This window comes from Puma concolor, chromosome C1, assembly GCF_028749965.1.
Source record: "Puma concolor isolate L17-30 chromosome C1, mPumCon1.1.hap2, whole genome shotgun sequence".
NCBI lineage: Eukaryota > Metazoa > Chordata > Mammalia > Carnivora > Felidae > Puma > Puma concolor.
Window position 1 is genome coordinate 7,428,870 of NC_141674.1, and position 18,173 is coordinate 7,447,042.

An 18,173-nucleotide genomic window follows, 5' to 3' on the forward strand; every position below is an offset into this window, starting at 1 on the left:
TGTTACGGAGCCTGCGTGGGCCCTGCGGGGGGACTGCAGGCAGTCGGGGGCTGGTCTGTAACTCAGCACAGTGCTTCAGATGAGACTGCAGAATGGGCAGAACCGATGTCAGGCCAGGTCAGCCCTGTGGGGTTTTACAAAGAAGATACGAGAACAACTTTAAAAAGTTTATAAGTACTCATTAAATCAAGCTTCTAGTTGTTATTTAAATGTAAGATTGGTTTTCATGTGGATTTTTTTTTTTGAAAAGTAACAAATAGTAGTTAGCCAGCTCTACTTTAAAATTATTCTTTTTCTGCAACATCAGCTAAGGATAACCACTTGTTTTTTAATTTAAAATAAGACTCCCAGTACTTAAATTATCCTGCCTCTTTCCTCCATCAATCTTCTCAGGTATGTTTGTGACATTTCTGAGGCTCCAGACCAGACTGTGATGTGAAGACAGGTTTACAAGCTACTGAGGATTTGTTTCCTGCTCTCTTTGTTGACTGATGGAGGAGCTCCTTTTGGCTTTCTTCCTTTAGTTTCTGTCTGTACCCACTTACCCTTTTCATCCTGATCTCTTTGATTGCTCTATTTTTATGTTTATAGGCAGAAAAGCAGGCTTGTGGGGTGGGGGTGGGGGGAGACATAGCTGAGTGCTCCTGGGTAGTGGGTGGGGTGAGAGACGGGGGGCCTACCTCTTCCTCCGAGGGGATAAAGCCTCCACTGTGTTGTTAGATTTCGATATATTGCAGGTGTTTGTGGGTGTCGGTAGTGTTACTGACAGTGACAGTACCTCGACTAAGGTGACTTCACTTCTTTGGGTAATTGCCTCTCGCCTTTCTGACCTTAGGACCTTCTACCGTTTCGAGGCCGTGTGGGACAGCTCCCTCCATAACTCTCTCCTTCTGAACCGAGTGACACCCTATGGGGAAAAGATCTACATGACCTTGTCAGCATACCTAGAGGTGAGGAGACTCTGAACTTGAATGGCCACAAATGGCCAGCCCTGAGCAGTGGGCAGATGACCATGGGAGATGAAGAGGAATGATTTGACAGATTTTTGTCAACCGTTTGCTGCCGTTCTGGTTGTAGGAGATTCTGTTCCTAGTCTCTGTTTAATCGAAAAGTTATATGACGGGGTGTTCGGCTGGCTCAGAAGAGGTTGCGACTCCCGACCTTGGGGTCGGTCGTGAGTTCGAGCCCCATTTTGGGTGTTAGAGATGACTCAAAAAAATAGTAATAAACTTTAAAATAAAAAAGCCCTATGATTTCTACTATAGCTTGAGTTTTAGTGGCTTAATCACCATTCTTCAAAGAATGTATGAGTTTAAGAAAACTTTGCCTCGTGTTTTTGCAGTTGTGGGCAGAGCCCGGTCGTGGTTAACAGCACAGACCCTGGAACCAGCCCAACTGAGCGCAGGTCCCTGTGCGGCCGCTTACTGCCAGCATGTCCTTACACAGGGACTTCGTCTCTCTCTGCCTCAGTTCCCTCGTTTCTTAAACAAGGGTAAACATAATGGCATTTACCCAGAAAGGTGTTGAGAGATCACATATAAGCATTTAGGACAGTGATTGGCACATAAGAAACAATAAATAGTAACCGTTATTACAGAAAAAACTTTTAAAAATAGTTCAGAAAAGCAAAGCAGCTGCGAGGACCACCGCCTACTCTTGCACGCATCGTCTGCCGAGTTGCTGGTGAAGCGACTGGCAGAGCTGAAATCTCCCCGCCCCCCATCTGGGACCAGCTCTCCAACTGTGGCAGTGCACAGACTCCTGCCACAGTGCTCCGTCTGGGTTTCATCGGGGCCCACCCCTCTCTGCTTTCAGCTGGATCATTGCATCCAGCCGGCGGTCATCACCAAAGATGTGTGCATGGTCTTCTACTCTCGGGACGCCAAGATCTCGCCGCCACGCTCTCTGCGCAGCCTCTTTGGCAGTGGCTACTCGAAGTCACCGGACTCGTAAGTTTCTGAGACAAGTTTAGTTTCCATTTGGTCTGCCCACTGCAGGGTCAGCAGAGCCCGAAGTGTGCCTGGCTTGCTGCTGCGGGCTTAGCTTACAACCGGATGCCTGAAGGGCAGTAACTTTTAAATGTTGGCATTTAATGGAATACTGATGGATGGACGAGCTTATGAAGGAAGGAAGACTATTACATTGTGAACACTCAGCAGTTTTTCAGGGACTAAGTGTTCTTTCAGATGTCATTATTTCTAACTGATTACCGTTGGGACGTTCTTCTTCTAAAGACTTATTCATATTTAAGATCTGTAGAAATCCGCCAAGACGAATACAGGGAATGTTTGTGTGTCACCACTCAGCTTAAAAAATACATGTTACTGGGGCGCCTGGGTGGTTCAGTTGGTTAAGCGTCTGACTCTTGATTTCAGCTCAGGTCGTGATTTCGAGGTTTGAGAGATCAAGCCCTGCGTCAGGCTCTGCTGACAGCGTGTGGAGCCTGCATGGGATTCTTCTCTCTGCTCCTCCTCCACGCATGTGTGCACACACGTTCTCTCTCAAAATAAATATGCGTTACTAACACAGTGGAGGGTTCAGTAACCTTCCTCATGACATGCCCCCAAAGTTGATGTTTATCATTTCATTCTGGTCAGACCTTCCTCTGCCCCTGTCTTGTCTCTCGTGGTAAGGAAACAGATTTTTGGGATGCCTGGGTGGCTCGGTCGGTTAAGTGTCCGACTTCGGCTCAGGTCACGATCTCGCGGTTTGTGAGTTCGAGCCCCGCATCGGGCTCTGCGCTGACAGTTCAGAGCCTGGAACCTGTTTTGGATTCTGTCTCCCTCTCTCTCTGCTCCTCCCCTGCTCACGCTCTGTCTCTGTCTCAAAAATAAATAAACATTAAACAAAATTAAAAAAAAAGAAAACACAGATTTTTAACTTTTATCTTTGTATTATAAACTTTTGGGTTCATCATTCAATTTTACTCATCCTTTGAAGTAATTCAAAAGATTGCATGAAAACAAACTCCTCCTGGGAAAAAGTATACTTCTTAAGTTCAGAATAAAAAAAGAAGTGAGAAATGTCTGTAATTATATTTAAGGGTGGGCTGCAGTCCCTCCAGAGGAGACAGTGTGTTAAGTAGAGAGAATTGAGATTTTCCTGTTTTTGTGCCATGAGAAGTTAAACAAGTGTTTGTTTTAATTCAAATAGCAATCGTGTCACTGGAATTTATGAACTCAGTCTATGCAAAATGGCAGACACGGGCAGTCCAGGTAAGCCCTTGTGGGTCAGAGAGGTGATGGTTATCTTTGCCTGTGTTTGGAGTATTTTATGTCAAAAATCTAACCTACACGAGTAGGAAAATTTTGTAGAAACCAAGTATATTTTATAAGCCAGTTTTTTGGTGGTGGTGGGAGTTACCTTTTTCTGAGTAACAACACTGTTTGGTTTATGACCTGCAGAACAGTTACAAAAACTGTACTGAACAAAATGTTAGGAGGTTGTTGCATATTATAAAAACTTTGAGTGTGTGAGAATGAATTTAGCTTTCCAGACCTCATAACCATTTCCCTCTCCACGTTAGCCCCAAAGGTAACTTGGCAGTGTCACCTTACAGGTGTTGTCAAGCTAGAATTTGAACTTCCTGTGCCCTAGGAAGACAAATTATTAAGTTGAACTTGTTCGGTGCCCTTTCGGATGTCTCTCTGGGCTGCTGTTACTTCTCTCTCTGGCTTGGTGGCCTTAAGCAGCCCTTTGCATTTCTAGATTTATAAACCGGAACATGGACAAAAATCAGTGGTTTTAAAAAACATTTGAGGGCACCTGATGGCTCCGTCGGTTAAGCATCTGACTCTTGATTTCGGCTCAGGTCATGATCTCTCAGTCTCGTGAGTTCGAGCCCCACATCGGGCTCTGCATTGGCAGCATGGAGCCTGCTTGGGATTCTCTTTCTCTCTCCCTCCCTGTCTGTCTGCCCCTCCCGCACTCACACTGTCTCTGTCTCAAAATAAATAAGTACACTTAAAAATAAACAAATAAATAACATTTGATTAAGGTGAGCTTGAATCATTTTAGAGAACATATACGGGAAAAGGTCAGGGCCCGCAGTTAAGATGTAGATTAAAAAAAGACTTTGAGCGTGAATCCAAGTCCCAATAGTAGCTATTGACGGTGTCCAGATGTTTCCTTGAGAAATTTTTTTAAGTAACGTAAGTTTGTATCTTCGATATGTAAAAACAGTATATTTTTAGAAATTAATGGGAAATGATGGGGCTGAAGCCATCTGCCATCTGCCATCCTAACTGAGCTCCTGAATGTGGGTGTGTGGGGGGAGTACGGGGATGGTCCTTTCCTGCTTTCTTTGTATGGATGTATTTGGAACCATAGGGTACAATTTGATCTTTCTGTATTTTCATGTAACATAACAACTTGGGCATTTTCTCAGGTTGTGTTACAGTCGCCCTGATTATTGAAGAATATAAAACTCAGTTTTAAAAGAGGTTCAGAGAATTGCTTTGGGGAAAAGAGGTGAATTATTATTAATAAAATCCCAGGTATCTTGACTAAGTGTCTTAGTTTGCCATGTATATGAGTTATTAGTGTGTTTGGAGCTAAAAATGGAATCAGATTTTTCTCTGAATAAAAGACTTTGTCCTCTTGCCCCAGGCATGCAGAGAAGGAGAAGAAAAATCTTGGATACGTCAGTGGCCTATGTGCGGGGAGAAGAGAACTTAGCAGGCTGGCGGCCCCGCGGGGACAGCCTCATCCTTGAGCACCAGTGGGAGTTGGAGAAGCTGGAGCTCCTTCACGAGGTATCCGAGGGCAGGAGCTGCTCAGATGAACTCTTGGGCACAACTCCCAAAGTGTGGGTCGCATGCTCACCTTCTCTACGTGATCCTGGCTTTTCGGCTTTCGATCGTGGTAGAGGCACGATATTTCGCTTATGAAGATCTTAATGAGCTTTGCGTTCGCTGAGGCCACTGTGTTGATCTTCTTAGGTGGAGAAAACTCGCCACTTCCTGCTGCTGCGCGAGAGACTTGGTGACAGCATCCCCAAATCCCTGAGTGACTCACTGTCCCCCAGCCTCAGCAGTGGGACCCTCAGCACCTCCACCAGCATCTCCTCTCAGATCTCTACCACCACCTTTGAAAGTGCCATCACCCCCAGCGAGAGCAGCGGCTACGACTCCACGGACATCGAAAGCCTGGTGGATCGAGAGAAGGAGCTGGCTACCAAGGTGTGACTCCCTTTCTCTTTGCGGAGCATTTTCCCCCGTGAGGCCCCGTGAGCCAGCTGGAGTTTTCATTTTCCACCACCTTTGAGGGCCTCTGTTTCGAGGCCTGTGCTAGCTGGGAAGGTAGAATAAGACTCGGTTTCTACCCATACTGAGCTCCCAGGGAACCGGGTGACAAGTATGTGATAGAGGTGCGTGTCTGGAACCTGGGGCAGCCAGAGGAGGGGCCTCCGCGGGCTGGCGCCGGCGAGCTGACCTTGAAAGTCTGCGCCAGAGGGAGCCTCGTGTGCTGTACCGTCAGCGCTGGGGAATCATGCGGGTGATGTGGGCAGAGGCGGGAGATGGAGTCGGAGACATGGGACAGGACCAGACCTGGCAGGGTCTGTGGACTGGAATAGAGTTTAGAGGGTCCTGGGGTGATGCGGAAATATTTTAAGCAGGTATTCATGTTTTAGGAAGACTCCTGTGGCAGCAATAAAGAAGGTGGGTTTGTGGTGACAAGAGACTAGAGGCACAAAGAGCTCGTTAGCATGGTGATCCAGATAGAGACGGTGCGGGTCTCAGCTGAGGCCAGAGGCCACAGGGTGAGGAGGAAGAGCAGTCACGGAAGAGACGCCGGGGAGGTGGAATCAGCCCCCCCTTGTCGCCTGGGTGGGGTGGGAGAGGGCAGAGGGGTCGTCGAGGATGACTCCCAGGCATATGGAGCCTGGGCAACTGGCCAACAGTGGAATGGAGAAATGGTGGGGGCCGGGGTGGGGGGTGTCAATAACCGAATGGCCTTCTAGTTGGCTTAAGAAAATACTTCCATCCAGAGGTCTCCACGCCTTCTAGTACGGGGACAAGTCGGAAGGGGAGCTGTTGCTCCAAACTGTGGTGGTGGCAGCCATTCATTTTTGTGGTCCTGAGAATAGCTTTTTTAATCCACTGAATTTACCTTTGTTAGACGTATGCCAGGCTTCGCTTGCTGTATCCGTATTTAATTTCTGGAGCTGTTTGGTCAGCACCTGAGCCCCACTGTGTGTCTTAGGCCTGTTATTTTCTCTTCCTGCCTTGCATCCAGGGCTTCGTTTAACCACTGAAACTTACACGTGCCTTTCTGTCCCCAGTGCCTGCAACTTCTCACGCACACTTTCAACCGGGAATTCAGCCAGCTGCATGGCAGCATCAGTGACTGTAAGGTGAGCTCAGATCTCCTCTCCGGGTCTCCCTGCTTTTAGGTGCCTTCAGATGGGGGTAGCGTCGTGTTTGAGGATGTAGGACATATCTTCATTGTTTAGAGTCAGAACACTGACTTTTGAAGATACGAGTACTCCCCGGTGTCTCTTAGGGTGTTAATCAGATGGGAAACATTTTGGCTTTTCCCCAAATCCCTCAGGGAAGATCCTATAGGGGCTGGTACGTCACTGCAAGACAGGACACTAGAGGTCCTGAGGTTCTTGGCGGCATAATGTTGTTGCTTTTTTTTTTTTTTAATTTTTTTTCAACGTTTATTTATTTTTGGGACAGAGAGAGACAGAGCATGAACGGGGGAGGGGCAGAGAGAGAGGGAGACACAGAATCGGAAACAGGCTCCAGGCTCTGAGCCATCAGCCCAGAGCCTGACACGGGGCTCGAACTCACGGACCGCGAGATCGTGACCTGGCTGAAGTCGGACGCTTAACCGACTGCGCCACCCAGGCGCCCCATGAGGTGAACACTTTAAAGAGCCTCTCCAGCATCCACTCTGTTCTAGTTACTTTGACCTTTTTTGCTGTTCCTTAGACATGCCAGCTTCATTTCTGCCTATAGCAGATCTTTACACCCTCGCTGTCCCTTCCCTTGGAATAGTCTTCTTCCAGATGTTCCCATGATAGGCTCCTTTATCTTTTTCATCTTTCCGCTCAGGTATCGACTCCTTAACCACCCTATGTAAAGCCAACAGCTCCCGAAACTTTCTGACCTCTTTCCTTGGTTTATTTTTTGCTGTAGCACTTACCACTATCTGACATTTTCTTTATTGAAGTATAATTGACATACAGTGTTATATTAGCTTCAGGTGTACAACTTAGTGATTGAATAATTCTGTATATCACTCAGTGCTCACCATGATTATAATAAGTATAGTCCCCATCTGTCACTATAGGATATCATTACGGCATCATTGACTATTCTCTGTGCTGTAATTGTCATCTCTGTGACTTATTTATTTTACTTCTTTTTTTTTTCTTTATTTAAAAAAAATTTTTTTTCAACGTTTATTTATTTTTGGGACAGAGAGAGACAGAGCATGAACGGGGGAGGGGCAGAGAGAGAGGGAGACACAGAATCGGAAACAGGCTCCAGGCTCTGAGCCATCAGCCCAGAGCCTGACGCGGGGCTCGAACTCCCGGACCGCGAGATCGTGACCTGGCTGAAGTCGGACGCTTAACCGACTGCACCACCCAGGCGCCCCTTTATTTTACTTCTTAAAAAAAATTTTTGGGGGGGCGCCTGGGTGGCTCAGTCGGTTAAGCATCCCACTTAAGCTCAGGTCATGATCTCACAGGCCGTGAGTTCGAGCCCCATGTCGGGCTCTGTGCTGACAGCTCAGAGCCTAGAGCCTGCTTCAGATTCTGTGTCTCCCTCTCTCTGCCCCTCCCCTGCTCATGCTCTGTCTCTGTCTCAAAAATAAATAAAAACATTAAAAAATAAAAACTAAAAAAATTTTTTTAATCTCTATTTTTTAAGAGAGAGGCAGAGTGCAAGCAGGGGAGGGGACACAGAGAGGGAAACACAGAATCCAAAGCAGCCTCCAGGCTCTGAGCCATCAGCACAGAGCCCGACGCAGGGCTCGAATCCATGAACCCTGACATCATGACCTGAGCTGAAGTTGCATGCTTAACCAACTAAGCCACCCAGGCGCCCCTGTTTATTTATTTTTTTAATGTTTATTTATTTTTGAGAGAGAGACAGAGAGTGTGCACCCTGGGGAGGGGCAGAGAGAGAGGGAGACAAAAAATCCGAAGCAGTTTCCAGGCTCTGAGCTGTCAGCACAGAGCCCGATGTGGGGTCCCAACCTGTGAACCGCAGGATCATGACCTGAGCTGAAGTTGGATGCTCAACCGACTGAGCCACCCAGGCGCCCTTATTTATTGTATAACTGGAAGCCTGTACCTCTTAATCCCCGTCATCTGTTTCACCCATCCCCTCACCCACCTCCCCCCATTTTGTTCTCTGTATTTAAGAGTCCGTTTGTTTTGTTTTTTGTTTTTTAGGTCCACGTATAAGTCAAATTACATGGTATTTGTCTTTCTCTGTCGTATTTCCCTTAGCATAGTACTCTCCAGGTCCATCCATCTTGTCACAAATGGCAAGATGTCGTTCATTTTTATGGAGTGCATTGTGTATATACTGCATTGTGTATACGTACAGTGTCTTCTTTACCCGTTCATCTACTGACAGACACTTGAGTTGCTTCCATATCTTGGCTAGTGTAGATAATGCTACAGTGAGCAGAGGCGTGCATATATCTTTTTGAATTAGTGTTTTCATTTTCCTTGGGTAAATAGTCAGTAGTAGAACCACTGGATCCTAGGACTACCTGACACTTCTCAGAGTGTTCGTGGATTTGTTTGTTGTCTGCCTTCTCCACTTAGAATGGAAGCGCCAGCAGGGCGGGGCCTCTGCCATATTCTTAGAATAGTGCCTGTTGTTCTAAGTGCTGGGCTCCTAGAGACAGGGTCATTTACTGAATGCAGGAGGACAGTCACGAAATAAAAAGCCAGCCTTGCCTCTTTTGTAAATGATTCCTGTTATGACACTCAGCCCATACCGTATTTGTAAGTCTTAAAAAAAATCTGTACATATATATACATCTATACCACAGCTCCTCGCTGCAGGGGCGTTCTGTTTTCCCAGCGGAATCTCACTCGCTGTCTTGTGTTTGCCTCCAGCTGTCTGATGTCTCTCCTATCGGACGGGATCCGTCCGTGTCCAGCTTCAGCAGTGCCACCCTCACTCCCTCCTCCACCTGCCCTTCTCTGGTAGAAGCTCGGAGCAACTCTCAGGAGCAGAAGTAAGTACCTTCGTTTGCTTTTAAAAAAAATAAATAAGGGGTTCCTGGGTGGCTTGGTTGATTAAGTATCTGACTTGGGCTCAGGTCATGATCTCACAGCTCATGAGTTCGAGCCCCGCATGCGGCTCTGTGCTGACAGCTCAGAGCCTAGAGCCTGCTTCAGATTCTGTGTCTCTCTCTCTCTGGCCCTACCCCATTCACACTCTGTCTCTCTCTCTCTCCCACTCTCTCCTCTCTCAAAAATAAATAAACATTAAAAAAAATTTTTTTTAGGGGCGCCTGGGTGGCTCAGTCAGTTGCATATCCGACTTCGGCTCAGGTCATGATCTCACAATTCATGGGTTCGAGGCCCGCATCAGGCTCTGTGCTGACAACTCAGAGCCTGGAGCCTGTTTCAGATTCTGTGTCTCCTCCTCTCTCTGCCCCTGCAGAGAGAATAATTAAACATTTGGAAAATAAGTATATAAACGTTTAAAAAATTTTTTTTTGTTAAAAAAAATGAAAGGGGTGCCTGGCTGGCTCAGTTGGTGGAGGATATAACTCTTGATCTCGGGGTCGTGAGTTTGAGCCCCACATTGGTAGTAGAGACTACTAAAAATAAATAAATATAAACCTAAAAAATAAATAAATAAAAAGCAAGTATCCAGACTTCACTGAGAGAAGCTAATTTAAGAACCAGGGGAAGTTCCAGCCTTCCTAGAGCTCAGTGGTGCTCAGCTGAGGGCAGGACCATCCCTCTAGGCAGTACTCAGAAGGATGTGGGAGCCTTTTCTGGATATCCCAGTCCTGGGGAGACGCTCCTGCTCCTTCTCACATCAGGCTCCCGAATCTTGTCCGACAGAGGAAGCCTCATCGTGGGGAAAGCAGTTTGAAACTACTTTGGAAAAAGTATTTTGATGACACAGTGAAACGTGTTGATAACAACAATAGAGACAAATGTAGTCTAGATTCTGTGAATCATCACTGTAATCACTTGTTTGCAACTCACCATCAAACTCCTATGCCCGTCTCCATTCACTGTGCTCACCTGTCAGAGAGCCCTCCTGGTACCGTCCAGCTGCCTGTCCTGCCACACCAGCACTGCCACAGTTGACCGTGGCAGAGAAAGTAACACAACCAGGCAATTTAATTAAATTGAGGATGTCATCAACTATAACACATTATTTTACGTGCCACTGAGAGAGAAAAAGCACTGCTACCTAAAATGTGACCCGTCGTCAGCTGTAAGGTGCATCCCGACTCGAGAAGTGGTGAAGTGAAGTGTTCAGAAATTTTAGAATTGGTGGAATACACGTCATTAGGCTAGGCTGCTCTGCGATGACAAGTCACAGTGCAGAGCACAGGAAGTCCTCCCGTAACTGTCCTGGACCGGGCCAGCTCGGTGCTGCAGCTCTGCTCTGCCGGGTCTTTCTTCCCGCTTGCGTGCTCTCTGCCAGCCCCTTAGAGCAGCGGTTCGCAGACGTTAGTGCACGTCAGCATCACTGGGGAGGCTTGTTAAAGTGCAGGTGGCTGAACTCCAACCCAGCATTTCTGATTCTGTACATCTGGCTCAGAACCCCGAGACTGAATTTCTACCAAGTTCCCAGGTGAGGTTGATGCCTCCTGTCAGGGACTGCACTTTGAGGACCACTGCCCTAGTTGTGACCTTGGGACTAAATAGAAACATGTAAGGGAATGGAGTTCATGCCCAAGAGGCTTCTGTTCAGAGGGCTTCGGAGTAGGAAGAGGGACTGTGTGATTTGGTGGTGGCTTTCGTAGCTTCTGAAGGATGACCCCAGTTGAATTTGGAATTAACTTCCTAACAGCAGCTTGTCTTGTCAGCCGAGCTCTCTGGAACCGATGTTTGCAAGGCCCCTGCTGTTGAGGGAGGTCTTGTTCCTCCTGGTGAGGGGGTTGTGCACATTATGGATTGACCTTGCTGAAGCTCCTTGTTACCCCTAACCCCTCTCTCTTTTAAAGGACCCCAGAAGCCAATTCCCGGGCCTCTAGTCCCTGCCCAGAATTTGAACAGTTTCAGATTGTCCCAACTGTGGAAACGCCCTATTTGGCCCGTGCAGGAAAAAATGAATTTCTCAATCTTGTTCCAGATATTGAAGAAATTAGACCAGGGTGAGTACTGTATTGCCCAGGGATGCCAGGTATAAGAAATAAATCAGCAGTAATTTACTCTCTGCTCTTGTACATGAGGTGAATGTTACCGTCTAATGCCAATGGAATCTGGGAGGAGAGAGCTGGGCTGGGATCCTGCTCACCTGTGTCTTGCAAGGCATCTGCTATGGTGCTGCTTTATGCTGTTCTGCAGTATTACTTCAGCGGAGAAGATTCTAGGCCAAAGCGATCTTTTGCCTATTTTGTTCATAATAGGGACTAGGTCCAGGTCAGACATATTTTCATGGTCCTCAGGCCATGATTCCTTTCTTTTTGTGAGAAACTAACCTCTCTTGTACTGTCCTTTTTAGCTCAGTGGTCTCTAAGAAAGGATACCTGCATTTCAAGGAACCGCTTTATAGCAACTGGGCTAAACATTTCGTCGTGGTCCGTCGCCCTTATGTCTTCATCTATAACAGCGACAAAGACCCAGTGGAGCGTGGCATCATTAACCTGTCCACAGCACAGGTGGAATACAGTGAGGACCAGCAGGCCATGGTGAAGGTCAGTCCTGCTCTCTTGGCTTTTTATTGCCACCGTCTGCCCTTCCCTGCTGAGTTCCAAACTCTCTGTTGTATGCTGTGGCATCTCTTCTATGTGTCCGGTCTCTCTGAACCCTCAATACGAAGTGCTGGGCACCTGTGAATATGGCAGGGTGGTCCCCATTGTCAGCAGCCATCGTAACTTTTCCACTTACCCATGTCTCTTTCAGACACCTAACATCTTTGCTGTATGCACGAAGCATCGTGGGGTCCTTCTACAGGCTCTCAATGACAAAGACATGAACGACTGGTTGTATGCCTTTAACCCACTGCTTGCTGGCACGATACGGTAAGAAGTCCTCGTGTTTCCTTCTTCTCCTGGCTTTTGGCCCCAGTGACATCAATATAAACTGAGAAGAAAGTGTTGTTCCCCAAAAGTAGGTTGAAAATAGAGGAAGGAGGGCAACGTTGAGTGTAGTTATAAGATGGTGGTGCCTCCTGGTGTCCTGAATGGCTAAGAGGACCTGGTCACATCTGTACCCAGTTAATGCCCTGCTTTGACTTTTTTTTTAAAATTTATTTTTTTTTAATAATCTCTACACCTAGCGTGGGGCTTGAACTCACAGCCCCGAGGTCAAGAGTCCCATGCTCCACCCACTGAGCCAGCCAGGCGCCCCTTGACTTTTCGTTCTTAAGGGGTCTGCAGCTGGGGTCCGTGGGACTGAGTCAAGGGAAGGTGGTGAGAACCTTCCAGGTGTCCCAGAATTCTGCCCTGTGATCAAGCCTCTGAGCTCGTGAGGGGCGTGTGTCCGGGGGCCCCAGAATGGGGAAGACCACAGCTTAGCCTGCTTATTCGGGGAGTCTGGAGACCTGGGTCTTGGCTGCCGGAGGGGAGGGCAGAAGCTCAAGGAGGGAACCGCAGAGGAAAGAGACCTGTGAGTAGAAGGTCGTCTGCATCCAGCTTTCTAACCTCCTTTCCCTCTGTCACCTGTAGGTCGAAACTGTCCCGCAGGTGCCCGAGCGAACCGAAGTACTAAGTGACTCTGCCGAGCGCCCTCACTCGCCTTCGAGAGATAAAGTCAGTGTTGCCCCTCACTTCTCTCTGTGATTCTTGACGGCCCCTCTCGTGTGTAAGCCTGTGGCGTAACTGCTTTCCCTCCTGTCAACACTCTTTCTCGCTCTACTGGTCCCCGTCTCCGTTGCTCTGTATCCTTCTTTTTTCCTGTGCTGAGAATCGTGGTAATAGCACGTGGCCTAACAAAAGGGAGAAAAACAAACGAACAAACACAAACGACCCAGAGGGGCTCCGGTGAATCTCCAAATTATTTTTTCGTGACTTCTGGCTTCCTTTTGTATGATGGGTCCCCATATGACCACCTGTGATGTCTGTACTGCTGTCTTTGGATATCTTGGTCTGTTTTTTAAGACAACATAATACCTTTTTTTCTTTTCTCTATTTGTGATAATCACTTTAATTTTGGGGGGTGGCTTCAGAGACTAAGGGAGGAAACATCTGGCATTTTTTTAAACCTAAAAGGAAAAAACTCACCTTTTCCCCTTCCCTCTCCTTTTGCCGTTGCTAATCCCTGCATTTTCCATTCAGGGAAAAGGTTGTAGTGAGCTTGGAAATGGCACAGGTGTGTTCTCTGAAATTGGAGCTTCGTTAGAATGTAGCTGTGCGGTTTTCTTTTAGTGGAAGAGAGAAGGGAGGACTTTGTAGCAGGCCTGGAACAGCGGGAAGGGAAAAGCCAAGGATATTGCCAGCACGGTTGAGAGGACCGTGGGATCTGGCAACAGCTCATGAAGGCGGACGGACGGTAGGATGAGAGCAGTTCCTCAGAGCAGGATTCCTGTGAACGGTTTTTCTCTCAGAATTTCTCATTTCTCTTCTTGTCATTAGTGCTGGTGGTACAGTTTGGAATTAGTGCAGCGTCATACACCAGTGATCCACAAGGGGGGAGCGACTCACCTTCTGGGGGTCACTGTTACCATCATAAGTGTGGTGATGCCGAGCAGTGACCTTGTGATCCTTGTAGCTCCCTTTGATCGAACAAGCGTAACTTCAAGTGTAGACGCGAAGCCTCCCTCTGACTCCTGGGCATTTTCAATGATCCTTGTCAAGTGGAAAATACTTTCAGTAATGCTTCTCCCCCCTGTAATCATAAATACGCAGACATGGCAGGCTTTGCCTTCTGGATCCCAGGATTAAAACCACTCCCTTCCCACCACTAAAACAAAACAAGAGGACATCCGGGGGCAGAGAGGAGGTGCGCCTGAGCCACGGCCCCAGTGGTTGGCTGCTGCGTCCGCCTGGCCTCTCCTCCTTGGCCATCTTTGTCGGATGTGGAAGTATTGCCGGAGGAGGGAGGAGGAAGCTCGCTGCTGCCCATCTCTTTCCCTGACGGATCAGGGTCGTCTGCATCCAGAAGCCATCATGGAAGAAGATAGATACTCTTTCTCTTTCAGCTGCCAGTTAAAGTCACGTTTTCTGGGAACGAGCTGGGGAAGAGACGGCCTCCGGGTTACTCCAGCTGCTTTGCCAGTTGGCCTGGGGTGTTCCGTACCATCCTTTTCACCTCCCTCACACAAAGCTCTGACCACCCCTCGGGCGCTCAGGAAAGTAGCTGCCCTCTCCCACCTTGTGGAGACTGAGGGCCCCAGCCGTGAAGTTGCCGACTCTGTGGGGTCCGGCCGACTGTCTGCGTCAGGCGGGACGGGGGCAGGGGCTGGCACGCGGTTGGTGCTGTGGACGAGAGCCGGGCAGCACGCTGGCCACAGACCCTTGCTTCTGACTTCCCGGTTGGGCTCGTCTCTGAGAACAGGTCTCCCGGCTTCGGTACAATTGCCTGGCCAAGGGGAGGAAAAGTGAATCGTGGTGAGCGTAAAAGAAAGGATAGAAATCACAGGCGGTGACCTTAGCTGCAAAGTGATCAATAAAAACTCTACAGTAGATTTTTAACTTTTTTCCTCTCCTTAAACATAGGTCATTAACTGTGATGTTACTTGTTTTCTAAGCGGTGTGTGAGATTTTTAATGTAGTTAGAGGTTCCTTCATCGTCTAATGGGCACGGTATGCCCTTCTGGTGTATACTCAAATCCAGGACCTGTCGGTGCTTAGAGACAGCCTCTGGACTGGAATGAAATCCAGTTGCAGGGAAATGAAGATGAAATTGGAAGATGGCTTTTAGTGAAGTCACAGGTGCCACCGCTGTTTGTCACAGAGTCTGACAGAGGGCCCTGGATCTGTGACAGAGGGAGGTGGGGAGGGCTGAGGGAGAGTAAAATCACGTGACAGACTGAAATGACGTTTGGTTTTTCTTCTAACTCAAACAAAACTGGCTTGGAAAGTCTTTGCTTTGGAGGTGTCGGGTATTAAGACAGGTAGGACCGGACCGTTCATAACACCCCCCGGGTAAGAGGGCCGCCTGAGGAGCAGGACGTGTGAGGCCCGCAGGGTCTCAGGCAGGTGTGCTTCCCTCCATCTGAGGACAGCCCTTATTGGTGGCCCCTCTTCTTCCAGCGGCCCATTTTCAGACTGGAGTTGCAACAGTTTCGGGATTAATGTTCTCTTTCTGGGTAGGTCCATCCCTACTGTGAAGCTGAGAGAGCATTTATGGCAGGAACTACTTACGAGGCTTTAGCTGAAGCCACGGTGGCAGGAAAGTTGATACTTAAGATGATATTAATATTAGTATTTAAGGAAACTACCTTTTAAGTAAGGGGTTTCTTTTGTGGGTTTTCTTTTCCTAAAGCATTCTTTCAAACAAGCCAAAAAAAAAAAAAAAACCCAAAACAAAAACAGAAAGAAAAAGCTCTTATGCAAATTAAGGAGAAAGGAGTTCCAGTTAGAAGTAATCCTCTCTTCCCCTCCTTCCCCACCCTCCTTTCTCCTGCCAAAGCAAAATTCGGCCTCACAGCCCACACCAAGCTGGGACCCACAGCCTCCTCCCCTCTGTGCCTGCCTGGGGGTCAGCCAGCTCTCGGGCCGGGCCGTGCAGGGCCAGCCATCCGTGCACACAGCCAGGGGCGTGGGGAAGGGCCGCTGCTGGCAGCTTGGGTGGTGGGCGCCCAGATCCCAGCACGTCGTTACAGTGCTCGAGCGCTCACTGTGAGGGGAAGGGAAGCGATTCCCACCCCCCCACCCCCCACTAAACGACCACTATTGTTGTACTTTTCTTTTCCCTTCAGCTGCATAGAACTTAAACAACTACTCATGTTTTTGATGGATTTCTTTTTTCAGCTCTTTTATGATGAAGGGATAAGGTAAGATCATTGTGCAAGGTCTTTAAGGCTCTAAAATTAAAATGACTTCTCCTGGCACATATTCCAAAGCAAAGACTTTGTTGCCTGCTGCTTGTTCTAATTTACAGGGATATTTAATTTTGTAAGGTATATGTATATTTATAGTGCTGTAATTAATTGCACATTGGACTGGAAAAGAGCGGATGACCCAGGGTGTGGCAGCTATCGGTACTCTCCGTTTCCTCGTGCTGTGTTCCACACGGGTCTCCAGGACGGGATCAGGGCTCGCTCATTTGTCTATTGGACTCGGGTCCTTCGTTTTTGCTTTGGGTTCCCTTATTAAAATGTGATTGTTAACCGGCTCCTTAAAAGGAAAACACTAATTCTGCTGCTGCTCGTGGAAGGTTTGCTGAATGTATTTTAAACAGGACTCTGGCCCATACACACTGCAGCTGTCCACTGTGGCCAATGATGATACACCCACGTGTGTGGCCAGACCTTTACTGTATGTAGCAGGAACGTATTGATTTGTGCTTCCTTAGCAAATTGAAATGTCAGCTGAGAGATTATCTGCTGCTGTTGTTCAAAAGGCCATTTATGAAAGTCGTATTTGAAACCTTAGGAAAGCTTGTGATCATTTCATGGAAAGAATGAGAATTGATCCAAATTTCATGTTAAAAGCTGTGCTCAGAAGGTCCGAGCTGAGGTTGGTCTCCTCCCAAACCCTGGCTGTTGTGTGTCGTCTCCGTGTGTCCCGAGTTCCCTTTTTTTCAGGCTGCACATTCTGGCATCTGTTCACCCGAGGAGTCCATCGGCCTGCTCGCGTGCAAGGCGCCACCTATCGGGGTCTCTCCTCGCCATCCTCGTGCGCTGCAACAGAACCCATGGAGCATACGTGGCCTTTTTGAACCAAGACTTTGCAAACTGATCTCTCCCCAGTAAGGAGTTGAGCACATTAGCAACAATGTACATTATTAATTTCAGATTTTCATTTTCATGTTTTATTATGTAAATATGATCTGATGTTTGGAGCTTGAGTATACAGAATGTAAATATAGTTCTTGTATTTGTACTAATTCTCGTTCTTTTGCTGTATAGCCTTAGATGTGCAATGCAGACATTATCTAACTGTGTATGGTAACCTTGCATCACGGAATTATTAGTGAACGAGGTAAAAATAATAAAGGTACAACCAGTGCATCGGAAGGCTCCTGACATGCATTTATTCTTGCATCCTTTGAAAGGTATTTACTTAAGATTTCTCTTCTGGACTTGCAGAGATCTGACCTTTCTAGGCCAAAAGTTACCATGGTGTGACCAACACGTTCTTTTCTGATCGTTCAAAGTAGGGTTATTAGAGAGCCCGGTGCTATTTTTTTGTGCCGTTTCCCTGAAAGTGCCTTCCTCCCGAGTGTTGTCTGGGTTCTCCCGAAGCCCCTGTTTGTATACCTACCAATGATTCTGCGGTGGCGGTGTGGTTTTTCTAGAGGGAGAAAGTGAATTGTTCACCCCGTGTGCTTAATTTAACAAATTCCCGTTGGGAGCAGAGCATGAGCAGGGACCCCTGTGCTGGTTGTTCGCGGACAGACAGACAGGGTGGGGAGAAGCAGCGTTCAGGCGGAAGGCAGTGATGCCGTGGTGGGAGGTGATGACTCAGAAGCAAACAGAATGTGCCCTGGCACTCCCGCACCCTTGAGGAAGGACCTTTGTGACGAGCGTGGAATGCGTAACGTCGAGCGCCTGGTGACAGAGCAAATGGCAGCTGAGGGAGGGTGAGGAGGGGTGAGAGGGAGGCGTCCTTTCAGACCACGTGGTCAGAGAAGGCCTGTGCTGACAGGCCGCTGGAGCGGACGCCTGAATGAGGGGACACACACGCGTGTGAGCCCTGGGGGCAGCGGTGTGTCCCCGTAGGTTCCAAAGACGGCAGGGAGGCTGGTGTGGGCTAAGGGGGGGGAGCACCCTGAACCCGCGGCACCAGCAAGCAGCCAGGGCCCAGCGAGTGAACTAGGAAGCCAGTGAAGGGCTGGGGGAGAGGAGTCACGTGATCCTTTTTGTTTCCAGAAGACCATTCTAACTGCTGAGTGGGGAGCA

At 48.0% G+C, this 18,173-nt stretch overlaps 1 protein-coding gene across 28 annotated transcripts in view; it reads left to right on the forward strand.

The window, feature by feature from the left end:
- Positions 1-17,282, forward strand: part of KIF1B (kinesin family member 1B) — a 146,413-nt gene extending 129,131 nt beyond the window's left edge. For all 28 annotated transcript variants that reach the window (XM_086715627.1, XM_086715631.1, XM_086715632.1 and 25 more), the window contains 11 exons: positions 836-950; positions 1,816-1,949; positions 3,154-3,215; positions 4,609-4,754; positions 4,941-5,180; positions 6,284-6,355; positions 9,089-9,210; positions 11,170-11,319; positions 11,670-11,862; positions 12,071-12,189; positions 12,835-17,282. In XM_086715627.1, the coding sequence (XP_086571753.1) occupies positions 836-950; positions 1,816-1,949; positions 3,154-3,215; positions 4,609-4,754; positions 4,941-5,180; positions 6,284-6,355; positions 9,089-9,210; positions 11,170-11,319; positions 11,670-11,862; positions 12,071-12,189; positions 12,835-12,877 (1,396 nt within the window). In that variant the 3' untranslated portion in view covers positions 12,878-17,282. The remainder of the gene's footprint in view (positions 1-835; positions 951-1,815; positions 1,950-3,153; positions 3,216-4,608; positions 4,755-4,940; positions 5,181-6,283; positions 6,356-9,088; positions 9,211-11,169; positions 11,320-11,669; positions 11,863-12,070; positions 12,190-12,834) is intronic.
- Positions 17,283-18,173: the final 891 nt, after the last annotated feature.